The sequence below is a fragment of the Balaenoptera musculus genome, chromosome 13 (assembly GCF_009873245.2).
Source record: "Balaenoptera musculus isolate JJ_BM4_2016_0621 chromosome 13, mBalMus1.pri.v3, whole genome shotgun sequence".
In the NCBI taxonomy this organism is placed as follows: domain Eukaryota; kingdom Metazoa; phylum Chordata; class Mammalia; order Artiodactyla; family Balaenopteridae; genus Balaenoptera; species Balaenoptera musculus.
The window spans coordinates 30,455,127-30,482,037 of record NC_045797.1 but is presented as its reverse complement, the minus strand read 5'-3'; the positions used below and the strand labels follow the sequence as shown (position 1 = coordinate 30,482,037).

Below are 26,911 nucleotides of genomic sequence, written 5' to 3'. Positions count from 1 at the left end.
ATTCCATAAAAATGACCTCCATACCACTTGGCACTGATGCCCATATGTAAAGTCAAAATCCTGAACCAGCAGTGAGAACTGAGACTAATGCAGAGATGAATAGTCCCAGAGTGGGAGAGATGGGGTGCCCAAAAGTGCTAGAGAAATCCTGGAAGAGGTCAAACCTAGGGAAAGAAGCCTCACAGAAGCCCTCCTTCCTTGGATCCAGAAGCTGATGTATCTGTGGCCATGATGGCATCACCCCATTCACCATTTCCTGTTTCCGCTGGAGGAAAGGGGAAGAGGACCTAAACATGAGAGAAAGAATGTAGCACCCCTACCTCCTTCTCCACCTTGGGCTCCACTCCAGATCAGAGCCGGCCTTATGCAGACACACAGTAAGTACTCAAACACATGGTGTGATTCCAGCAGAGAGACATAAGTAGCAGGTGCTCAGTGGGCACTTGTTGAATGAGGAGCCCCAGGAGAGATTTCCTATCCCCAAAGAATTTTTTTCACTGACTGTCACATTACCTTCACCTGGAATTCCTCCATTTGATGTCCATTCCTTTAGGATAAAGCCTTGTATTTCCCAAAACTGTGCTCCACCAAACACCATACTCTGTCAGATTTTAACAATTTTCTTCAGCCAGAAAAAAAAAAGGTTCTCTAGTTAAATAAGTCTAGGAAATGTTATATTCTCTATCTCCCTTTTGGAGCTTTATAAATGCATATTAAAAGCTCTTTTTGAGGCAGAGGCAGTTGGAGAGCTAACATGAAATTCAGGACAGGGGCTCAACTAAGCCTAAGAGCCTTGTTCCAGAAGCATAGCTGTACAGACCAGCAAGACATCTAATTAGCCCAAAGAGCAGTAGACAGAGTTCAAGGTGGTCAACACTGGGATATCAGTACATGGGCAGAACTCTACTTACCAAAGCGCAGCTGTAGGAAGAGTCTCTAGTATTGGAGAAGGGACCTGGCGCAGAAGAGATTGGAAAGCAAAGGCCACAGCCCCTGATAAGGGGCTGACAGCGGGGTTACAGTCCTGGACAGGGCTAGGGGGTCCTCTCAGGGAAAAGCCAAAGAAAAGGTGAGATGGAGGAGAGGCAGAGACTGGTGGGCAGAACTGTCACTCAGGGCACATGCCCAGGAGTTCCTCCCTGCTGGGGGCACTGGCTCCAAAATCCTGGTGATCAGCAGATCCAGCTGCATCACTAGATCTTGTGTATGAGGCTAAGGTGGTTGGGAAGAGAGGTAGGGTGTGGTATATCCAGAAATTTCCAAAGAATTGTGCTGATTCCAGTAAGGAAGGAGGTCCATATTATGTCAAACTTTAGGAGGTGAGGGGTAGAGACCATTCTTCAGGTAGTTCTCTAGGGAAATGTGCTGAAAGAAGGGAGAACCTTAGAGGCCTGAATGAAGCCAAAAGTCTGACCCAAAGAAAATGCTCCAGACTTAGGGTAGAAATGTGGACAAAGTAGAAGCTGAAGCCTGAGGGTAAAGGGCATCCATGAACCCAACTGTGAGGAGCTGGGAAAGGCACTGAGATTTGAGCTGTCTCTGTCAAAGACTCCCTGAGGGAGGAAAGATGTGAGAATTCATATCACAAAGGCAGTTTGAGAGCACTGGTAAATGAAAGATGAACAGTCAACCAGTAGTGAATTCAATCCAAAAAAGTTGAAAATTGAATCACAGGTGCTATGCTGGCACCTCTGGCTTAGTTATTTTGGCTCCACAAAGTTAGTGAACAAGAGGGAACTGCACCTTTGTATGGATACCCCAAGTGCTTTGTCACTGCTTTGGACAAGGCTTATTTTACTTTCTGGTAAAGCCCTATCTCAGCACAGCTCATTGGGAAATCAAGACCAAAAGTCGTCTGTGACCAGCGGCCACTGAGGAAGTACCCTGCCCATGTCGTCATCGGTGGCCTCTTTTGCGCCACCATTTTACATCATTTATGGGAAGCTGCCTCCTGCTTCCTAAGATCTGTGATGGTCTTGTCTGAGGACATCAGAGCAAACCACAGACTCAAAGGTCCTACACTCCTTATTACATTCTGCCTGTCAGCTGTTCTCCAGACAACACCATGACTGCATATCCAGCACACTGGTGGGGAAATCTCTCTACCCAGCACCCCCGCTGGAGTTCAAGAGCCTCCATTTCCCCCCACTCTCAGCTCCTTATCTTTCCTGAGGCAAAACTGTGAAGAAAACAAGGTGTTTCTTTAGGAACCCAACTTCTCTTTTCAGGGCCATTATCTCAACCTCAGTGGTGTCTCCTTCCCGTCACTATGACTGGGGGCACAATGTTTTCTCCTCTCTGTCCCTGCCTTAGTCTAGTTCTCAGAAATCAGTCTCATAAACTCATTCATACTTCTACTTACATGACCAAGATGCTTCATAATCAAACCCTTTCCTGGAGTTTCTTCATTTTTAATAGGGTCTCAATAGACTTAAGGGAAAGAAATTTCACCTGTGGAATTCCAAGCAACAGCAAGTAGCTGAGGCAAGTCTTTGAGCGGCAAGACATACTCTTGGTGCCCCCTGAAATTATACCACTTAACAGACCAGCCCTGTCTCTTCTTATTCCATCACCTGACACCCTTAAGCTGTCTCCTCTGCCAGCCAGAGGCCAGGCTCCCCTGGATCTGGGCCAACACTCACCGCCATCTGGTCTCCCTTGAAAAAGCAAAAGGGAGACATCTCTTGTTTACTCAGTAATAATTCACTGTAATAGTCACATGACAGGTGCCACCAGCTCCCAGTTCATGCAGTAAGGCCACACCACACCCTCACCTCTGCCGCCATCATGGCTTATTCCTTGGAACACATGAACAGGTTTTATTTGGATGATAGGACAGGGCCTTAAACAGTACACCAGAGTTACCAGTGGTGTTTTGACAGTGTGAGTTACACTACAGTGAAGACCTAGAGGTAAAGAACAAAGACTTTTTTTAATCCTCCCCTACAGTCAATTGGTTATCTTTCCCACATATGTTGTTGCACCATATCTATGTATAGAACCTAGTACTAGTCTATAAACAGGATCCTCTGGCTAAACACGTCTAAACAAGCAAAGCTGTGAGATAAAAAAAGATGGTATCTCCCCATCTTCTCTTCTTTCCCCACCCTCCTTTCTTACATCTTGTCAGAGACAGAAGAGCTCTATGAAGACAGCATGGGCTTTGGAATTGGACAGACCTGAGGAGAAATAAATCATAGCTCAGCCTTTTATTAGCTGTCTGACCTTGGGCAAGTTACATAACTTCTTTTTCAGCTTCCCCATGTGCAAAAATGGAGATGATAACTTACTGATTTGTATTATGATATTAAATAAGAAAATATGCCAAGACATCTAATATATGCCTGGCTCTCCAGGGATGTAAGTTTGTCTTCTTCCCAATCTAGTTTATCATGTACCTGGTCCCCTCATGTTATGCTCTGGTTGTCCAAGGTGTGTGCTCCACACAAATTTTCCCTTCCTTTTCCTAAACCCTATCAAAGTTCCCATCCCTTACAAAAGCTAATCGAATCACACAGCTAAAAGGAAAGCAATTCTGATAAAATGAAGTCAAGTAAAACTTGGATGATATTGCTGGGTTCCTATATTAACTCTGTGGGAGATATTTCTTCATTTAAAAAAAAAAGGGTGGGGGGCGTGGAAATTCAAATGAAAGAAAAGACTTCTAATGATGAGACTCTCCTACAGGACAGGGGACCAGTGTGTTCGCTTCTCTCCCTGCAAGCACAGTCTCTGTGGTAAAGATGAGAAACTATCAGAGATACAGGACACCATCTCAGATTGCTGAATGTCACACCTCAAATCAACAGGTCCAGAATAGAACCTGGGAGCCTTGGCTACCTCTTCTGCTCTGGCCAGCACACACTACTTCCTCAGCCAAGAAGTTACCGTGGTGCTTTTTTCCTAGGAGGTTTCCAACACTATTTTAAACTCTATGGAATCAAGCAGTAATAGGATTTAATTATGGGTCACAGCCTTGGAACAGCCTATTTGAGGCCTGGGCTCACTTCCAGAATCATACCTTACCTCACTGAATGGTCTCAACAAGGCCCATGTTAATACAGGAAGCAAAGTGGGCCTGCATCTTGACTTCTCTCTCAGTGATCTAGGAAGGAGGAACACAGGAAAATTTCTGGACTTTCCACATCCAAGATCACTGAAGCGGATTACTACAACTAAAAATGGCTTAAGTGTAATCACGTGGCACAAAATGCTATGCTGACTATAAATCACAATTCAGCATGGGAGTTCTCACTGTGAGGGACTCTTTAGCAGTGTGCATGTTCTACTTGACCTTCTTGGCAAGGCCCCAGGGAGCCCGGAGCATAGCCCAGGCTGGGCTCTCAGTGGTCTGGACACCACTGGGGGGTGAAAGGGGCTGGCTGGCAGCTTCAGCAGATGGAGTTAAGAGGAAATGAAGGTGAAGTCCAAGGTAAGGAAGGGGCTGGTCCAGGCAGGATTATCTGACAGCACATGCTCAGGGAACTGGCAAAGCAGAAACAATAATAACAAATGTTTTAAATTATTTTATATTTATCCAGGTAGCCACCATGGTAAATATCAAAATTTTGCTGGGTTTTCCTTATACTTTGCTAGATTTCCTTATACTTACTTTGTGTTTAATATTCTTTTTGAAATATATACTGAGGGCTAAAATTACGAGGAACATCATAATCTTCCTATTGCTTAGGCCTCTAAAGTTCTTTTCTGTTTTTTTTTATAAATTTATTTATTTATTATTTATTTTTGGCTGCGTTGGGTCTTCGTTGCTGTGCGCAGGCTTTCTCTAGTTGTGGCGAGCAGGGGCTACTCTTGGTTGTGGTGCGTGGGCTTCTCATTCCAGTGGCTTCTCTTGTTGTGGAGCACGGGCTCTAGGCGCGCGGGCTTCAGTAGTTGTGGCACACGGGCTCAGTAGCCGTGGCTTGCAGGGTCTAGAGCGCAGGCTCAGTAGTTGTGGCGCACGGGCTTAGGTGCTCCGCGGCATGTGGGATCTTCCCGGATCGAGGTGCGAACCTGTGTCCCCCGCATTGGCAGGCGGACTCTTAACCACTGTGCCACCAGGGAAGTCCCGAGGCCTCTAAGTTCTTAATCTGGTCCTTGACTTCAGCATGAAGCAAGAAAAACCAGGATTCCAAAGCTTCATGATCAATATTCATTTTTTCATTCAATAAACATTTCTTTAGGGGCCAATAAGTGCCAAGTCTTTACTCAGTCCTGGGATACAGCAGCAAACAAAACAGATATGGGGGCTTCCCTGGTGGCGCAGTGGTTGAGAATCTGCCTGCCAATGCAGGGGACACGGGTTCGAGCCCCGGTCTGGGAAAATCCCACATGCTGCGGAGCAATTAGGCCCGTGAGCCAAAACTACTGAGCCTGCGCGTCTGGAGTCTGTGTTCCGCAACAAGAGAGGCCGCGATAGTGAGAGGCCCGCGCACCGCGATGAAGAGTGGCCCCCGCTCGCCGCAACTAGAGAAAGCCCTCGCACAGAAACGAAGACCCAACACAGCCATAAATAAATAAATAAATAATAAAAATAAAGGAATTCCTTTAAAAAAAAAAAAGTAAAATAAATATCCTTCTTTTAAAAAAAAAACAAAAAACAGATATGGTTCCTGAGTTCCTGGAGCTACAGTTTAGTGAGAGGAGTTGAGAATAAGATCAGGATCCAAAGCAAAAGGTCTATATTAGAAAACAGGCAAGATTCTGTAGCCAGCAATGGGATGCAGAGGGAGGAAACCTCTTCTGGGATGCCAGCAGAAGAGACCATAGCAGACAAGGTGCTGTTCAGGGAGATGAGCTGGGTCAAATAAAATACCCTTATCCTCCCATTCTTTTTGGCAGGGGAGAGAGCCACTGCTGTGGGTTGAGTTAATCAAGAACAAGTGACCAGGGCCCTCACAGCCAGTGTTACCATGAAGCTGCTCCTTCTCTGCTCACAGCCATGAACTGTGATATGTGCCATGTGGGCTATGTGTGAGATCCTGAAATCTCCAAAGGAAAACAAGACTTGAGCTGTCTACTGACAGGAATTCCAGGAAATATAGTGGGCCAAAAATGGGAAGCATAAAAACAGTCGCCAGAAGAAACTTGATGACCCTCCCCTGAATTGTCACTGACACTTCTGACATTACAAGGGAATGAAAAAAAAAGGCCTGATTTCACCTGGAGGGGTGGGGTCAGGAAGAGACCTGCTGAAATGATCAGGCTACAGCCAGAAGCCTCCTGAGAGGCATTTCTGCTTTAGGGTGTAAAGTGGGCAAGGATGGGGAAATGCTGCAGCCTGCTGTGTTGGAGAAAGGAGCTATTTGAGCAGCCCAGCCTCAGCACTACCAGAAGTGGGAAGGCTGTGGTAAAGGTGAAGAGCTGATAAGAATAATAGCAAGAGCTTCAGAGTGAGTGCCCAGCCAGCAGAGCAGTGGCCTAAAGAGATTTCCAAGTATTTGACCTCTCTGGGCCTCAGTTTCCTTATCTGAAAACAGAGATGATAATAATAGCATGCACTGGTTTCCTAGGGTTGCTGTAGCAAACACTACAAACTAGGTGGCTTTAAACAACAGAAATTTACTCTCTCACAGTTCTGGAAGCTAGAATTCCAAAATAAAGGTGTCAGCAGGGCTATGCTCCCTCTGAAAGCTCTAGGAAAGAACCCTTCCTTGCCTCTTCCAGCTTCTGGTGGTTGCCAGTAATCCCTGCCATTCTTTGCATATGGCAGCATATCTCCTATCTCTGCCTCCATCTCTACATGGTCATCCTTCCTCTGTGAGTGTCTCCCTCTTCTTATAAGAACACCAGGCATTGGATTAGGGCCCAATCAAGTTATGACTTCATCATAATTTGATTATATCTTACAAAGGCCCTATTTCCAAATAAGATCACATTCATAGATTCTAGGTGGATGTGAATTTTTAGGGGACACTATGCAACCCAGTACAGAGCACCTACCACATAAAGAGTTTATATATGTAAGATCCTTAGAACAGTTCCTGGTAGATACTATACGCCATGTGTGAGTTAGCTACCTTTCTTCATTATCTCTGGCAGATAGTAGCTGCCATGAAACATGTGGATGCTCTGTTGTGTAAGAATCATCCTCCCTCCATCTTGAGTCAGAGGCAAAAAACTGGGTGGGACTAGAGTTCCAGAAAGAAAAGATGAGGACAGAGCTAGAACACAATGGGTTTATTACCATTCAACACCCCCTCTACCAATACCCTATCAATACACCTAGGCTGGAGTGAGGAAATATCTGCTACAGTCACATCATTTGTTTTTTGAACAACAGAGAACTTATCATTCCAAACTAACAATGGCCCCATCAAAGAAGTCCTCAAATTAGGACCCACTTAGGAGGAGCTTCCAGAGCCAGGAGAGAAGCTGCACCAGTGAGCCCAGCAGCCTCATCACTTAGAATCAACTGTGAGTTCTGATCCCAAACTGCTTTACACAGCATATTCATCCCACAGTTTAACAAATGAATGACTACTGACTGAGTCCAAAGATTAAATTCATTCTCTAAAATGGAGATTTGCTACTTGCTATAGCGAGGATAGCTTACTTTCAAATTAGGGGAGGGGAGAAGGGATTAAAGGCTCCTGCGCTTGCTCCTTCAATAAAGGGGTTTGGGACACTACTAAAAAGAAATAGAACCAGATCTCAACTGCTATCTTCATATCAAAATAAATTCCAGATGAATCAAAGATTTAAAGATTTAAAAATACACACCCACACAAAGTACTCAACAAGAATGAGTAACTATTTTTATAATTTTGAGGTAGGGAAGCATGCCTTTTCTAAACATTGAACTAGTAGCAAAAACTATAACGTAAAAGATTATCTTGACTACTTAAAAATGTCAAACTTGCAGACAGATAAAAAATTGCATAAACAAAGGTGAAAAACAAATGACAAACTGGGAACAATTCTGCACTATAGACAACAGTCAACACTTTAGCTCTTACAAATTATTAAGAAAATATTACTGGGAGAATGTGCAAAGGACATGACACGAATAAGTGATTCAAAAAATATATACGTCTGTCCAAAATACATTTGAAAAGATGTTTAATCTTTAATATTCAAAGAAATGTAAATTAAATCATATTTAATGATTAAATATGATGTAAATTAAATCATAATTAAGTGCCATGTCTGAGTTACTATTCGAAGCATTTTACTTGGATTAACTGATTTATTTCTCATGAAATAGGTGCTATCATTATCCTTACTTTACCAAAGATGAAACTGAGGTACAGAGAAGTTAAATGACGTACCCAAGGTCACATAGTAAGTGGCTGAGTCAGAATTCAGGTCCCATCAGGCTAGCTCCAGAGTCACATTCTCAACTACCATGTTATACAGTGACAAGACAATGTTTCACCTGTCAGATGAGGAACACAAAAAACACACAAGCCAGTGTTACTGATGATATGGAGAAACAGGCAATCTCATGCACTGTTGGTATAAGTTAACATTCTTTTTTTTTTTTTTTTAAGTTAACATTCTTAAGGGTAGTTTGGCTCCATGAATCAACATTCTAACTGTGCATATATCCTTTATCTCAGCCATTCCATTTCTTGAAACTTATCCTAAGGAGATACATAGACAAGTGTATAAAGATTATTTACCAAGGTATTTACTATAGAGTGTACATAATGACAAATATATTACAAATAAAAACCTCAACAGGCACACCAAAAATCCAACAAATTCATTCATTCAACAAATATTTATTGAGCACCACCTATGTACCAGGAACTGGTACTAAGCTCTAGTTACAGAGAAGCAGAGTAAATAAATAAATAAATAAATAAATAAATGTTAAAATCCCTATTTTCACGGAGCCTACATTCTAATGAAGCGTGTTAGGCAATAAACAAATAAAAAAATATGTAGTATGGCATGTGGGGCTAAATGCTATAAAGAAAAGTAAAGGAGAGAAGGAAGATAGGAAAGGAAGGTTGTCACAACTTCAAGTAAGAGGGTCGGGGAAGGCACCATTGATTAGAGATGAGATAAACAGATTATATACTAAGATAATAAAATGCATTGTATTATATACTAAGCGAATAAAATTATGGTATATCCACACATGGAAATATAATTCAGCAATTAATTCTGTATTTACTGAAAAGATGTCTATAACACATAATCCAATGAAAACGGATTCTCACTACACGCAAAAAATAGGTAATTATGTGAGGTAATGGATGTGTTAACCACATTGTGGTAATCAGTTAACAATATATATATATATATATATATATATATATCAAATCATCACACTGTACACCTTAAACTTACACAATGTTACACGTCAATTATATCTCAATGAAGCTGGGAAAAAAGGTGAAAAAAGATTACAAAACAGTATTAAAGAAAAAAACCAGGGCTTCCCTGGTGGCGCAGCAGTTAAGAATCCGCCTGCCAATGCAGGGGACACAGGTTTGAGCCCTGGTCCAGGAAGATCCCACATGCCACGGAACAACTAAGCCCGTGCACCACAACTACTGAGCCTGCGCGCCATAACTACTGAAGCCTGCACTCCTAGAGCCCGTGCTCTGCAACAAGAGGAGCCACCGCAATGAGAAGCCTGCGCACCACAACGAACAGTAGACCCCGCTTGCCGCAACTAGAGAAAGTCTGCGCGCAGCAACAAAGACCCAACGCAGCCAAAAATAAATAAAATAAATAAATTTATTTTTAAAAAAACAGCATTAAGTTATGGGTCCATTGATATGAAATTACATGTGTATACATGCTTATGCTTTACATGGGAGAGAGAAACAACACAGAAAGAGACTGATAATACCAAGCAAGGGTCCAGGCTGAGTGCCAGATAAGTAGTACAGGCAGCATGTGTTTGTTCTCCTACCTGCTCACTCATCCTCCTCTCCACATCTACACTTTGTTCCAGAAAGGATTTAACGGCAGCAAATCCTCATACGCCACAAGTTCTTTAACTCTGCCCATCCTCCCTCACCCTTTTCCTTGCTCTTCCCAGAAGCCAGGACAGTGACAGGGTGAAAGGGATAAAAGCTTAAGATCAAGATAAGCTGAGTGGACATAAGACGGATGGAGGGACACCCCCACAGATCTGGATGGGATTCCTCTTATTGCAGCACATGGGAAACATCCTGGGAGGCATATTTCCCCCCTGCAGATCTATAAGATATGAAGCAAAGCTATCTGATTTAGATTCCCTATTATATCTCCTACTAAACCCCAAATGCCTTACAGGGCAGCCAGGAGCAAGACTGACTCATTCACAGGGAGGTGACAAGCCACAGCAGGCCAGAACAGTACCCCTGGTACACGAGTGCCTACATCTTCCTTTGAGCAGAAAATGACACAGAGCTGAGCCCTTTTTGCCCCTTACCTTATCCCTTCCTCCATGCCTGCACCCAACAAGCTGTCCTGGCTATACATGACTACCCTAGAGATTCAGATTTCCCCACTAAGATTCTCAGGCTAGGTCCCTACCAAGAAAGTTGCCCAAAGTGACCAGCCATGCTAGTGTACACTGGAACATTTTCAGCTGCGACGCAGTTTCGAGTATATCCCTAGATCCAGATATATTTGCTCTCAGATATGTGGGAGCAGAATACACTTCTTGCTTGAGCATAAAGCCACACACAAGAAATTGGCAACTTCATAAAGGTGGAATCCATGTTGCTATTCCCTATTTCTGTAGCCTGAGGGTAGCAGTGGAGGCACACAAATAGAGGTAGGGGACCTAGGGAAAGATTTGACTATTTCAAAATATTTCTCAAACACTCTCTGTCACCTCTTGGATACCTACTATATGCCAGGCCTTGTGTTAAGTGCTTTCATATACTTACACCAAAATTGACAAATTACTTTTATCAAACATTCCTATTATGTGCTACTGAATTTAAGACACCTAAGGCACACACAGGTCCAGCTGCCCTGCTGACAGCTGAATACCCAAGCTTGAAATTAGGTAGAGGGTAGAAATCTAAGACTTCCCTTGAGGCTACAACACAGAAGTCTCACTGCATACTCTCAGGCCACAGCCTCAAGGCCCCATTCCAGCTTCTGCTCTCTCTCCTGGGCTTGCAGCAGGGAACATCACACACAGACACACACACACACACACACACACAGACACAAATCCTCCAATGTCCTTAGTCTGCAAGTGGAAGAAATTCTTCACTAGGGAAGAGTACAAGGTGAATCAGAGAAAAACCAAAGCAATCATCTCTTCGGCAGAGGAGTCTCTTTCTCTCTTTATCCACTTCTCTCTTGTCTTTCTTGAATATGTAGTTACTGAGTAACTTCTATTATGCTTATCACTATAGGATATAATCATAAGACATGCCTCCTGCCCTCAAGAATTTACTCTGTTTAGGAAGACAAAATTAACACACAGGAAACATGTTATTGAAAAGGGGGACTCCAATGTATACGTAAAACTGAAACAGACTCACAGATACAGAAGACAAACTAGTGATTACCAAAGAGGAGAGGGACAAATTAGGTATTACAGATACAGATACAAACTACCATGTATAAAATAGATAAGCAACAAGGATATATTGCATAGCACAGGGAATTATAGCCATTATCTTACAATGGTTATCTTACAATGGAGTATAATCTGCAAAAATACTGAATCACTTTGCTATAAACCTGAAACTAATATAATATTGTAAATCAACTATACTTCAATAAAGGGGGAGGGGCTCTAAGATTTCTAGTGCAAGAGTGGTGCTAGTAACACAAATGGAGGGATAAATGATGTTAGACACACGGTACACATAGGTATCTTCAATTTCAACACAATCTCCCCTTTTTTTGTTCTATTCTTAGTAGAAATGTGTTTCACTTCAAGAAAAATCTCAAATACAAAAATCCAATACATAAAGTTGGGAATCATTCACTAGAAAAAAACCAATCTCTTTGCTGTAAAGTTTAGGGAGATACCATTTAACCTGCCCCCAACCCATGTTCCTGTTGCCCCATACACACACAACGTTTACATTCAACTCTTCAGGTTCACAGGGTGAAGCAAAGTACTTTTTAAAAAAAATTATAAAGGGCAATATATTGAGAGATGAACATATATAAACAAAATGTGGTACAAACAAAAAATGAAATATTATTTAGCCTAAAAGAGGAGGAAGTGCTGTCACATGGTACTACATACAAAAACCTCAAGGACTTTCTGCTAAGTGAAATAAGCTAGACACAAGAAGACAAATAGTATATGATTCTACTTATATGAGGTATCTAAAACAGTCAAATTCCTAGAAACAGAAAGTAGAAGGGTGGTTACCAGGGGCGAAGGGGAAGGAAAAATGAGGAATTGTTGTTTAATGGGTATAAGAGTTTCAGCTGTCCAAGATGAAAAAGTTCTGGTGATCTGTTGGACAACAATATGAATATACTTAATACGACTGAACTGTGAACTTAAAAATGGTTAAGACAGTAAATTTTATGTTTTTTATCAGAATTTTTTAAAAAGGTAATGCACACATGGGTTAAAAAAAAATTTCAGCAACACAAAAAGATATCAAAAAAAACCACAAAAACGAACCTCCAGGGGTAGTCTGGGTATAACAAGTATATAGAGTCCTCCCCTTTTTTCATTCAAATACGAATACTAGCATGCCACAAACTCTATTTTGCTTGCTTTAGTTCTCTCTTAACAATAGATCTTAGAGATTGTTCTATATCACTGTGTGAATGTGTGTGTGTGAGGGTGGGTGCACCTGTCTCATTCTTTTTAACTGCTGTATTAATATGGTGCTATCCACCATAATTTACTCAACTAGTCCCTTATCAATATAGTAAGATGTATTTTTAAGCAAAATGTGTTAAAGGCTTTGCACACTGATTTTGCACATTTTTCCCCCTCAACAAAAATGTTCAGATTTTACTCTTCATAATACCTCCAAGCAACTATAAATGATGACTGACATTCGCTTTAGTTTGAATTTAATAGTGTTTCACCTTGGCTCATTTCTACTAGGTTGTATGTTGACTTGTCATTGTCACAAGGAGTCACCAACAGTATGATCAAGGGAATACATGAAATACACACCATCCTCTGAATATTATGGTCACCCTTTACTCCATCATCCTTATAAATGGTTTGTCAATAGTACAGCCGTCCTCCCTTATCCATGTGGGATACGTTCCGAATCCTGGAACCATGGATAGTACTGAACCCTATATATACTGTGTCTTCCTATAGCATACACAGCATGGGTATGCTGAACAAAGGATGATTCACGTCCTGGATGGCAAGGAGCAGGATGGCACAAGATTTCATCACACTGCTCAGAACAGTGTGCAATTTAAAACTTATGAATTGTTTATTCCTGGAATTTTCCATTTAATATTTTCAGACCTCAAGTAATTGAAACTGTTGAAAGCAAAACCTCAGATAAGGAGGAACTACTGTCTACCCTTTACTGTGTTTAACTCTGAGAAAATTAAAAATACACACACACACACACATACACACACACACACTTCCATTATTTAAGAAATTTTTTTTAAAAACACCTCTTTCGGGCTTCCCTGGTGGCGCAGTGGTTGAGAATCTGCCCGCCAATGCAGGGGACACGGGTTCGAGCCCTGGTCTGGGAAGATCCTCCATGCCGCGGAGCAACTAGGCCCATGAGCCACAATTACTGAGCCTGCGTGTCTGGAGCCTGTGCTCCGCAACAAGAGAGGCCGCGACAGTGAGAGGCCCGCGCACCACGATGAAGAGTGGCCCCCACTTGCCGCAACTAGAAAAAGCCCTGGCACAGAAACGAAGACCCAACACAGCCATAAATAAATAAATAAAACTTTAAAAAAAAACAAAAAAAACCCCCACCCCACCTCTTTCACCCAGTGTCTCTGGGTCTGCTATTTGGTTTCTTTTAGAGAAAGCACAGTGAAATAGAATGAGTGAGGGCTCTACAGACCCTCTGAATCAGGGTTTGAATCCCGTTTCTGCCATTTCCAAGTTAATCCATCTCCCAGAGCCTCTGGCTTGTCATCTGTAAACCAAGGGCAATACCATCTATCTCTTGCACAGGGAAGATCGCCACACAGGGTGAAAAGTCCATTCAAGAGGACCAAAGTGCTATCTCTATTGAACTAGCACTGCCTGGGGAAGTCAAAGAATTGCTTAGAGAAGTGGTAAAGGACAAGAAGGAATCTGACCAGTCAATGAGAGAAAGGGTGCTCTGGCAGAGGTAACACATGCACAAAGGGTGAGAGTTCTGCAGAGCCACAAAGCACCAACACACTTACTGACAAGAAGGTGAAAGGCAATTTAGTCAACAAATCCTTATTGAGTACCTCTATGCACTAGGCACTGAAGACAAAACCATGAGCAAGAAGGTCCCTGCCCTCATGGAGCTTATACTCTAGTAAGAGGGAAAGATAAACCAGTAAAAAGCATTAAGTCGTCTAACGGAAACAAACAGGTGCTAAGGTAATAACATCGTGTTGCTTTGTATGGAGAGGCCAGAAAAGACCTCCAAAACAAGATAACGCTCAACTGAAACTTAAAGGCAAGTGATAATTAATGAAGTGAAGAGCAGGGTAGAGAGTATTCTAGGCCAAGTCCCTGAAGCCAGAGAACTGAAAGAACTGCAAGCAGGTGAGGGTGCATGCCGGAGATAAGGAGGAGAGGGGCTTGAAACGAGACTTAAAATACAGGCAGGGGCCAGATCTTGCTAGGCCTTGTAGGCCACGATTTGGGTCAAATTGTGCAAGACTGCTTATTCCAACCTGAGACACTTGGACTTGATTGTATAGGTAACAGGAATACAAGAGAGGATGTGAAAAGGAGAGAGACAAGGCTGGGTTGTTTTATAGAAGGATAGTGGAAGTTGTTTAGAGGACAGCTGCAATAGGGAGTGACGACAGCTTGGAGACCAAAAGACAGCCTACTTTAGGGCAGGGTCACCGTGTACAGAAAAAGAGGCATCCCAGAGGCAAATCTGAAGTGCAATTGGCAGCCTTCAAAGTCTATGTTCTAGCCTGCTTTCTGAGTCCAAAGTCAAAGTCCACAGTATACTCCAGAACTACTGACCTGCCAGGGGGAATCATTAAGGCCCTCTACCTCATCTGGGATCTTTGCCTACTATGGCAACGAGAAGATGAGGTGTCAGTACATAGGGACAGTTATCCACTGTCCCCACTGGAAGACAGGTGACAGATTAAGGTTCCTGGGACCTTAGGATCCAAGTAAAGGGTTCAAAACCCTTTCCTTGCGGCTTCCCTGGTGGCGCAGTGGTTAAGAATCTGCCTGCCGGGACACGGGTTCGTGCCCCGGTCCGGGAAGATCCCACATGCCAGGGAGTGGCTAGCCCCGTGAGCCACAACTACTGAGCCTGCGCGTCTGCAGCCTGTGCTCCGCAACGGGAGAGGCCGCGACAGTGAGAGGCCCGCGCACCACGATGAAGAGTGGCCCCCGCTCGCCGCAACTGGAGAAAGCCCTTGCACGGAAACGAAGACCCAACACAGCCAAAAATAATAAATAATAAAAATAAATAAATAAATAAGAATAAATAACAGTGTGTGTAAAAAAAAAAAAAAGAATCTGCCCGCCAATGCAGGAGACATGGGTTCGAGCCCTGGTCTGGGAAGATCCCACATGCTGCGGAGCAACTAAGCCCCTGTGCCTCGACTACTGAGCCCGCGTGCCACAACTACTGAAGCCCGTGAGCCTAGAGCCCATGCTCCGCAACAGGAGAAGCCACCACAATAAGCATGTGCACCGCAACGAAGAGTAGTCCCCACTCGCCGCAACTAGAGAAAGCCCGTGCACACCAACGAAGACCCAACGCAGCCAAAAATAAATAAATTATTAAAAAACAAAAAAAACCCCTTTCCTTCCCCTCTAGGGGAGCAGGGGTCAACACAGTCCTCTAAGTCAGAGTTTCTTCAAATATGGTCTGCAGATGATGACTGGTGTGAGAGTCCCCTGGAGGCCAATCAAAATGCAGATTCCTGGTTACCACCCATACCTACTCAGTCAGGAGAGCAGGAGTAAAGACCAGGAATCTGCATTTTAAATAAGTAGCCAGCCCCTCAATACTTGCCCCCATGGATAATTCTGATGTATTAACGCTTCAAAACCATAGCTCCAGGAATAGGGCTAATGGAGGAAGGCCCTCACTTGAGGGTGAATGGCAACGTCAAAATTAGGGGACTACATAGAACCAAGAGTCAAGCTGGGCATGAAATAAACTAGAAAAATAAGTCAGAAGGGATTATGAAATTTGAAGGTCCCCCAAAGCGGAAAATAGAAGGCAGGACATCAGAGCATGGGGATTAGAGAGCAGAGGAATCAAAGACAGAGAGCACTCCTGGGGAAATCACTAACAATGGCCATGATCTCTGGCTGCCTTAGGTTGGTTTCCCCAGTGGAGCACTAGGAAGGGAGTGCAGATGCTTCACCTCACACAGGCCAGGTGACCGGGCCTTAGACTGCCCAGTATGTGCACACAATCACTCCATCCAACAATCAAAAAGAGAATGACACTCCTCCTCAGTAAGTACTGTTTCTATCCCAATGATTCCCCTTCAGCATCCACCACGATGCCAGCTACTGGTCAGTCTGTAGAAGAGCGCCAGGCTAAGTAGAAAAACATACAGAACACCTCTAAGGGGTAATGACCAGCCCTACTCACCAAGATTCTCCGCTTGGCACATCAGAGCCCCCTAATGCTGCCATAAACTCTAGGACAATTCCAGGTCAGAAACCTTGAAGCCCATTGCCTTCAACCTTCAGATCCTACCATCCATGCATACCCAGCCAGTCTTCCACTACTCCTTACTACGCCTCACCAAGAGAGTCCCAACCTATATTCTACACTCCCATGTCCCTCCCCAAAATTGAGAGAGAAATTCCACAAATTCAGGTTAGGCAGGGAGTCCTGAACTTCTGAGGCTAGCTCCTATGCCTAGTTTGGTAGGAGGAGGTAACCTGAAGGAGTGCCTACCCTACCTGAAGGGAATATCCTCAGCCTACCTGAAGGGAGCACCAAGACTGCTACAGGCCTCTGTACAGGAGACTTTTTAAAAATATGAGCAAGTTGAACCTAGTATATTTAAAAGGAGGGAAGGGAGGCTATTCAGAGCAGAAATTAAATTGGGGTATTGGGGGAGGTAAGGTAGGATTTCTGGGGATTTGACTTTAAATACCACATAAAATACAAAGCAATACAAAATTTAGCTCAAACCCTTATATGTCAAATACCTGATTGTTCCTATAATCCAAAAGCTGGTTCCACACTAAAGAAATAAGACAGCTAAAAGATGATTTTAGTAATCCCAAAGATTATTTATGGCCTTAATCCTGAACTGCTTGCTCTGTCCCTTCTTACACTCCACCCACTATCCTGGTTCTCTAGGTTTTTGACCTAATGATTTAGCTTCCTGTTTCATCTTTCCCTCACCTTATCCCTGCGGTCTTTTGCTTCCTTCCTTGCTTAGGACTGCACTCCACTCAGTTATTCTGCCACGAGCCACTCGGAATAAATAATCTGCCTATCCAGATCCTCAACCTTGATCCTAGGCACTCAGGCCCCCTTCATGGCCAAGTCCCCTGCCAGGCTTACCCTTATTTTATGAAGATGTCCTGGAGAGAGACAAGCATGTTAGATGGTTCATCCCAAGTATGTTAGTTGGTTCATCCTGGCAAACACTGGAATCACCAAAGGTGGAATAAGGAGAATAACAATGAGCCAGGTGAAATGTCTAGACCTCCCCCTGACATTCTAAGGCACACCTTCTTAGCCCTCAGGTGATATCCCTAGTACTCCATCCCTCCTGCCCACCACCTACACCTCAAGGGATCCTTCTATCCCACAGCAGCTAGGACTAAGAATACACGGTGAGCAAGACATAGGCCTTTGTCTGATAGAACTTACAGTTTAATGAAGGAGAAAGACAATTAAATAATCCCAACATGTATGATAGTTAAAGGCAATGCACGCGTAGCTGTAAGATTAAGAAGGCTAGTCAGGTGAAGTTACACCTAAGATGAAACTTGAAGGATCAATAGGAGATACCCAAGCAGTGGCAGAGCATTTAAGGAAGCATGTTCTAGGCAGAAGAAACAGCGTATGTAAAGGCCCTGCAGCAAGAAAGCATATCTGAAGAGATGAGATGAGCTGGGGAGGTCAAGGTAGAGAGAATACTGGGGCAGATGCTGCTGGAGAGACCAAGAAGGGTCTTATAAGATATGAAGCTGTTTTATCATTCACTTAACAAGTATTCACTGAGTGCTTACAATATGCTAGGCACTGTCCTATGTTTTATTTATAACAGTAAATGAAACAGACAATATCCCTGTTCTCACAGAATTTCCGTTCTAATTGGAGGAGACTATAAACAAGTATGTGACTAAACTAGAAAAATATCACTTATTGATAAGTGCTATGCAAAGAACTAAAATAGGTGATGTGCTAGAAAGTATGTATATGGGTGGCTACTTTATAATCATTAGGTGGTCAGGGGAAAGCCTCTCTGAGGAGATGACATTTAAAAGTAGGTCTCTAAATAAAAAGGAACCAGCCATTCAAAGACCAAGGGAAAAAGCATTCTAAGCGGGGTTAACAATACACACATGCAAAAGCCCAATAGTAAGATCACTGAAGCTTTTTTAAGCAGAGGAGTTAGATCATGATCATTCTTACATTTTATAAAGATCACTCTGGCTACAATGTAGAGAACAGAATGGAGGTAGGGGAGAATAAGATTAAGACTGGAGACAGAGATGAGAGTGGATTATGTAGACTAAGGGAAAGAAGAGGAAGAAGGGCACAGGAACAAGGATGATGGTAATAGCTAATACTCACATAGCACATACTAGCTGCCGATCCACTGTTCTCAGCATTTTTTATATATTAATTCATTTAAACCTCACAAATACTGTATCTTATAAATTAGGAAACTAAGGTAGAGGATAGTGGCAATGAAGAAGAAAGCAACTGGGGACTTCCCTGGTGGCACGGAATCCGCCTACCAACGCAGGGGACATGGTTCGAGCCCTAGTCCGGGAAGATCACACATGCTGCGGGGCAACTAAGCCCGTGCACCACAACTACTGAGCCTGTGCTCTAGAGCCCGAGAGCCATAACTACTGAGCCCACGTGCCACAACTACTGAAGCCCGCGCTCCGCAACAAGAGAAGCCACCGCAATGAGAAGCCCACGCACCGCAAGAAAGAGTAGCCCCCAGTCGCCGCAACTAGAGAAAGCCCACACGTGCACAACAACGAAGACCAAACACAGCCAAAAATAAATAAATAAATTTATAAAAAGAAGAAGAAGAAGAAAAAGGCAACTGGATCCAAGAAATATTGGGGAGGACAAATCCTATGATAGGCTGGTTGTCAGCTGTGGGAAGGGAAGGGGTAGGACTTAGAATGACTACTAGGCCTTGGGCCCAGCAACTGCGTGGGTGGTGGTGCTATTTACCATGTGACAGGACACTGGAGGAAGAGCAAGAGGGGAAGAGCAGAAGGCTGCATTTCGCTGAGTCTTCAAAACATCCCAGTGGAGCTGTCCATGTGAACAGTTGGATAGTCTGGTCTGGAGAGAGATTTGGTCATCATCCATGCGTAGATGGTAACTGAAGCTGTCACAGAAGTTGAGATCACCTACGGGGAGCAGGAAGAAAAGGAAAAAAAAAAAAAAAGCCTAGGAACAGATTGCTGACATTTAAAACACAGTAAGTTGAATAAACAAATAAATTTTTAAAAAATACATAAGGAAAATTTAAAAAAAAATTTTTAAACACAAAAAGAATCATTAACAGCAACAAAAAACTGGAAATACCTTAATGTCCCTCAATAGGAAAACAGATAAATAAAATACAGTATATCTAGTCTATGAAATATTATACAGCAGCCAAAAAGAACGAGAAGTATCTTTATGTACCAACATGGAATACTGTCAAGGCACATTACTGAATCAAAGAAAGAAATATAAAACTGATACATAAAATGTGACCCCATTTGTGTAAATAAATAAAACATGGCAATAGCATTTTAAATATTTTCTGGGACTTCCCGGGTGGTCCAGTGGTAAGACTCCACGCTTTCACTGCAGGGGGCACAGGTTCAACCCCTGGTCGAGGAAGTTCCACATGCCGCATGGTGTGGCCAAAAAAAAAAAATTTCTGGGTTCATACATATGTACACAAACACACACAGAGTGTGGGAGGTACATTCTAAACCACTAACAGGTTGCCTCTGGAAATACAGAAATAATTGAAACAGGGGAGCGGGGAGCAGGAGTATTCAAAATATCTACAATGTTCTGAAATTAACAGTTTTCAGTATGTTCGTATTTTAATTCACAACAGAAAAATGTGTTCCAAAACTGGAAATTCATAATACTTGTGTAAACCGTGGAAGATTAAATGTGATGTTATTTTGACAATGTTTTAAATTTTAGAGTCACATTTTATTTTGATCTGAATTTTTATCAAGATGCTGAAACTGGTTTGTTTGGAACTAGTTTGTCATACATACTGTGCATAATCATAGTATTTATTTTCTGGGACTATTGTGAATGTGTAGACTTATGTTTATTGCTAAGGGAACAATTATTTATAAAATAATATTAAATCCAGTATTAGCTGCCTATTTCAGACACTTAATACTTGCAGAGACCCATGTTACACTTACTACACTGAAGTTTTGGTTGTTTGCTTTTTTTCTGTTTTTTAAAAATTTATTTGGCTGCGTTGGGTCTTTGTTGCTGCGCGCGGGCTTTCTCTAGTTGTGGCAAGCGTGGGTTACTCTTCGTTGCAGTGCGCAGGCTTCTCATTGCGGTGGCTTCTCTTGTTGCGGAGCACGGGCTCTAGGTGCACGGGCTCAGTAGTCGTGGCTCGCGGGCTCTAGAGCAAAGGTTCCGTAGCTGTGGCACACGGGCTTAGTTGCTCCACGGCATGTAGGATCTTCCCAGACCAGGGATCAAACCTGTGTCCCCTGTATTGGCAGGCGGATTCTTAACCACTGCGCCACCAGGGAAGTCCCGAGGGTGAGTCTTTAAAAAAAACAAAAAAAACCAAAAAAACTTCAGGACTTCCCTGGTGGCGCAGTGGTTAAGACTCCACCTGCCAATGCAGGGGACACGGGTCAAGCCCTGGTCCGGGAAGATCCCACATGCCGCGGAGCAACTAAGCCCGTGCGCCACAGCTACTGACTCTGTGCTCTAAAGCCCGTAGGCCACAACTACTGAGCCCCTGTGCCACAATTACTGAAGCCCGCGCGCCTAGAGCCCGTGCTCCACAACAAGAGAAGCCACCGCAACGAGAAGCCCGCGCACCGCAAGAGTAGCCCCCGCTTGCCACAACTAGAGAAAGCCCGCACGCAGCAACGAAGATCCAACGCAGCCAAAAATAAATAAATAAATAAATAAATTTATTTTTAAAAAAAAGAATCACCCTCACTGTTGAAAGTAAATGTACTCTTAGGGTGCAGATACTAGTGTTCCAATAAGCATGTGATTATATTAAGGTAGTGGTAGCAGGAAGATAATCTTGATTCCGTTGGGAATCTTAGGTTTTCTCATACATTTACTGGGAAAATAGTTTTTCCTGTACTGCTGAAGTTTCTTTTTGGTAAACAGTATCTTTCTAAAAGAAAAGCATGAAGGAGAAATTGAGGTGTGTACATTTCCTCAAATGACCAGCATTGTACAAGATACTGTGTATCTTGCAATGAACAGTGTGGAAGCTGTTCATTTTTCAATCTGAAGTAAAATACATTCAAGAATTTTTTTTAAAAATCTACAATGTTTTGACTTTTTTAGATTACTATATTCTCTGTAAAATTAAAGATCAATTTTTCAAAAAATAATGGGCATTTCTGTACCTTCTACTCAGTTTTGCTATGAACCTAAAACTGTTCTAAAAAATAACTCAATTTTGAAAAGTGGGAAAAGAGGGAGCCTACAAAGGACATCCTTTACTTCAGATAGTAAATTTTCTCTGTTCCTTCCATCCCCGACTGGCTTGATGTTTAGATCTTCTGGCTTGCCATCTGCCCATGTCTGAGAAGTTAACACCAAGCCCCCCTAATTCCATGCTCTAGCCTGAATCCTTGGCCCCAGGCCAATTTTGGCCACAGATCCCCTAGACTGGGCCAGAACCCCAGGAAGGGAGGTCAAATACCAAAGTCCTAAACAAATATGGGAGAGTAAGTACAGATGCCAGCTTCAAGGACAGGGATGAGGTGGCCTTACAGGCCAGCAGCAGTCTCCAAGGGGAAGAAGTATTGAAAGATCTGGAAGCAGCTCTGCAGTGCTGGGGGATGAGGCTGAGGGGCAGTCAGGCAAAACTGGGGGAAGTGGTACGGGCAAGCTGAAGAAACAGCCAGTTCCACTTATAAAGATTCCAAGTGAAGTGCCATAACATGGTGGAAACGACATTTACAACAAAAGGAAGAGGGGAAGCTGCATTCTGTGAAGGGGTTGGGGGCATGGTGGGGGGTGGTCTAGGGATATCTAGAGGAATCATTCCCCATCAAAGCAGCAATTCCAGGAGGCACAGTGTAAAAGTTTAGAAACTTCCTGGAGCAGCAGGAAGAGGCCAGGGACTTGGCTTCTTCCTGAAAAGAAGGTTCTATGAATGAGGAGAAAAGACACTGAAATAAAGCCTTTCCTTCTTCAGTAAACCAAAGGCAGAGAGATCACGGTAGACCTCTGGTGACTGTGCTCTTAACTTTCAACTTTCTGAGCCTGAAAGACAACATGTTTGGTCTACATGTTTTCCTGGTTACCCGAAGAGATGACGCTGCCTAGCTGAGGTCTTACCCAACAGCTGACTCACCATCAATTAGTCTGTATCACGGCCTGCTGCGCCTCATGCCTCGCACAGTCACATACTGCACGGCTCTGGAAAGAAAACAATCTGGTGTGAGCTGTCAAAGTCCTCTCGGTACCTGACCTCACCCTCTGGGGTAGGTTTCATTTCAAAACTGAAAGGGACTGAAGGGCTGGGGAAATCCAAAGATCAACAGAGCCAGGAACAGGTGGTTCCCAGCAGAAAAGGGTCCCAAGCTGGAACTCAAAACAGAAACCAGACCACTGATAAGACAGTTTATGATATCTGTCTCCAAGCCTTCAGATGCCATTTACATATTTTCCAATATTTACAACAGGGCATGACCACACTTATCCAACTTCTGACAACTAAATATCGAATTCTCCAAATGTTCAATCAAGTTCCTGGCTTTATTAAGTTCTAGAGCTTTGGGGTATCTCCAATAACTGGGATAACGGGGTGGGGGAGGAACTTCTGAATTTTGCAGTCCTTCATATGGGTCACATTTTAATCCTAACGAGTTCTATCATCTCCTCTTCCTTCTTCATTTCCTCATGACCCCTTGGAAAAATTCCTGTCTCACTAAAAAATTTCTGATTAGTTCATAATGGCTCTCTCACTAGAGCCATATTCAATCCAATGAAAGTGTACCTCATCAGAGGAGTCCGGTTATTTGTTTGAGGTTCATTTTAACTACCTGAGTGACCCTTAGGTAAGTCATTTAACCTTTCTGGGCTCAGTTTCCTCATCTATAAAGTAAGGAGGTTGGAAACAGACAGAAGGAAAGCAGTAAAGCTTCCCTGAACTGAGAAAAGACTTAAGTTTTTAAGTCTAAAAGGTTTATCAAGTGACAAGCAGGGTTTTGTTTTTTTTTTAAATCAAACCTAAGCCTATCATGATGAAACACTAAGCATGAAGAAAAAATTTACAAACTTTCAAAGAGAAATGGTTATTACTTACAAAGGAAAGAGACACCTATTGGCAGTGGACTTTTCATCTGTACTACCAGAAACTGGACAGTACAAGGCTGCATGCTTTGTAGAGACAAGGACTGCTAGTCAGGAATCCTGGGGGCTTCCCTGGCGGTGCAGTGGTTAGGGCTCTGTGCTTTCACTGCCGAGGGCCCAGCTTCCAGCCCCGGTTGGGGAACTAAGATCCCACAAGCCGTGTGGCGCAGCCAAAAAGGAAAAAAAGGAAAGAATCCTAAACCCAGCCAAGACATCATTCATACATGAAGATATACACACACACATACACACACAAATAAATAAGTAAATAAATAAATGGACCATCCATGCCCCTTGTCTAAGTAAATCACTCAAAGTATCCTAGTCAAATTAATATTTAAAATTGGAACAAAGCCGAGAAAGACCAAGTATATGCAAGACATGTTTCCCCTCCCCCTAAGAAAACCTTTTCATGAAATTGCACCAAGCGACTTCTGATGGCATTTCCAAGTACAAACAGAAACCGTCCTATACACAACCCTCCCTGGCAGTCTGGGTTTGTGAGTTGTACATCACCTAGTGGCCTGATGAAGTAAATGCAGTTTCATCAAGTGCCCGGATAAACTTCCAGCCATTTTGTGATCTCTGACAGTGTGTACGGGGCAGCAGCCTGATGTCTTAGAGATTCTGAGTAGGGGACTGCAAACCCACCAGGCTCATATAAAACTGTATAGATTCAGCTCACTAACCATTCATTCTCCAAGGATGTGGGAAGGGCCCACACTTTGTGCTAACTAATCACAAGATGTGAAGCATAATTTGTTGCAAGGCTGCACTTGCAAATAGTGAGAGACAGAGAATGCTTTTGTGCAGACCAATCTGAACTGAAAGCAAGTTTAGATGCTATGAGAAAACTGCAAATACTCCTTATAAACAGGAAGAACGTCTCCAAACATTCACAAGATTGGATGTGGAAGATGGATTATATTTACCCTGTATGGTTCCAGGAGACAGGCCTATAAATGATGAGAAGATACCTCAATTAGATTTCAATTCAAAACAAGAAATAATTTTCTATAAGTGAGAGCTATTCAACAGTATAATGGGAGAAACCATAAACAAAATGAAAAGACAATCTACAGAATGGGAGAAAATATTTGCAAACAATACCATCAACAAGGGCTTAATTGCCGAAATACACAAACAGCTCATACAATTCGATAACAGAAAAACAAACCACCCAATCAAAAAATGGGCAGAAGACCTAAACAGACATTTCTCCAAAGATGACATACAGAGGGCCAATAGGCACATGAAAAGATGCTCAACATCGCTGATTATTAGAGAAACGCAAATCAAAGCTGTGATGAAGTATCACCTCACACCAGCCAGAATGGCCATCACTAATAAGGTCTACAAATAACAAATGCTGGAGAGGGTGTGAAGAAAAGGGAACCCTCCTACATTGTTGGTGGGAATGTAAATTGGTGCAGCCACTATGGAAAACAGTATGGAGGTTCCCTAAAAAACTAAATATAGAGTTGCCATATGATTCAGCAATCTCACTCCTGGGTATATATACGGAGAAAACTCTAATTTGAAAAGATACAGGCAGCCAAGCTCCAGCTGAAGGAGAAGTAGGGTAAGTAAGGAGGTCTCTACACCATGGCTCGTACAAAGCGGGCTGCCTGCAAATCGACCGGCGGTAAAGCACCAAGGAAGAAACTGGCTACAAAAGCCGCTCGCAAGAGTGTGCCCTCTACTGGAAGGCTGAAGAAACCTCAGCGTTACAGGCCTGGTACCGTGGCACTCCGTGAAATCAGACGTTGTCAGAAGTGTACTGAACTTCTGATTCACAAACTTCCCTTCCAGCAGCTGGCACGGAAAATTGCTCAAGACTTCAAAACAGATCTGCGCTTCCGGAGTGCAGCTACTGGTGCTTTGCAGGAGGAAAGTGAGATCTATCTGGCTGGGCTTTTTGAAGACACCAACCTGTGTGCTATCCATGCCAAACGTGTAACAATTATGCCAAGCGACATCCGGCTAGCACGCCGCTTACGTGGAAAACACCCTTAAGAATCCACTCTGATGGGACATAGTTCATTCTTGAAAAAAAAATTTCTCTTCTTCCTGTTATTGGTAGTTCTGAACATTAGATTTTTTTTCCCCATGGGGTCAAAAGGTACCTAAGCATATGATTGCAGGTGGAAAAACGGGGGACAGAAATCAGGTATTGGCAATTTTTCCATTTTCATTTGTGTGTGAATTTTTAATATAAATGCGGGGACCTAAAGCATTAATGCAAGTCAAAATGTTTCAGTAAACAAGTTTCAGCAGTTCAATTTTATAACAATTATATATAAACCTGTTAAATTTTTCTGGACAATGAAAAAAAATACAGGCACCCCAAAGTTCATAGCAGCATTATTTACAGTAGCAAAGACATGGAAGCAACCTAAATGTCCATCCACAGATGAATAGATAAAGAAAATGTGGTACACATATACACAATGGAATATTACTCAGCCGTTAAAAAAAATGAAATAATGCCATTTTTGGCAACATGGATGGACCTAGAGATTATCATACTAAGTGAAGTCAAAAAGAGAAAGACAAATACCACATGATATCACTTACACATGGAATCTAAAATATGATACCAATGAACTTATTTACAAAACAGAAAAAGACTCACAGATATAAAAAACAAATTTATGGTTACCAAAAGGGAAAGGGGGTGGAGGAGGGATAAATAAGGAGTTTGGGATTAGCAGATACAAACTACTATATATAAAACAGATAAACAGGGTACTTCCCTGGTGGTCCAGTGGTTGAGAATCCGCCTTCCAATGCAGGGGACACGGGTTCGATCCCTGGTTGGGGAACTAATAAGATCCCGGAGGCCGCGGGTTAACTAAGCCTGCATGGTGCAACTACTGAGCCCACGCACTCTGGAGCCCATGCGCCACAACTAGAGAGAAGCCCGCATGCCACAACGAAGAGCCCACTCACCACAATGAAAGATCCTGCGTGCCACAACTAAAACCTGACACAGCCAAATTAAAAAAAAAACAAAACAGATAAACAACACGGTCCTACTGTATAGCACATGGAACTATACTCAGTATCCTGTAATAAACCATAATGGAAAAGAAAAA

General features: G+C 42.9%; 1 protein-coding gene and 1 long non-coding RNA gene across 12 annotated transcripts in view; one reads left to right on the top strand and one right to left on the bottom strand.

Annotated features, from left to right (window-relative positions):
* The window catches only part of LOC118905907, an 85,931-nt gene that overhangs the window by 41,273 nt on the left and 17,747 nt on the right, over positions 1-26,911 (bottom strand). For 6 of the 11 annotated variants that reach the window (XR_005022371.1, XR_005022372.1, XR_005022375.1 and 3 more), the window contains exons 4-6: positions 22,813-22,877; positions 19,452-19,633; positions 8,271-8,377 (exon numbers count right to left, since the gene is read on the bottom strand). This is a non-coding gene — a long non-coding RNA (uncharacterized LOC118905907). Of the gene's footprint in view, positions 1-4,026; positions 4,106-8,270; positions 8,378-17,588; positions 17,675-19,451; positions 19,634-22,812; positions 22,878-26,911 lie in introns of all 11 variants that reach the window. The other 5 variants (XR_005022367.1, XR_005022373.1, XR_005022370.1 and 2 more) reach the window with 3 other exon arrangements.
* Positions 25,419-25,829, top strand: LOC118905906 (histone H3.3-like). Its single transcript, XM_036872884.1, has one exon. It carries the CDS (start codon positions 25,419-25,421, stop codon positions 25,827-25,829), a length of 411 nt encoding a protein of 136 aa, XP_036728779.1.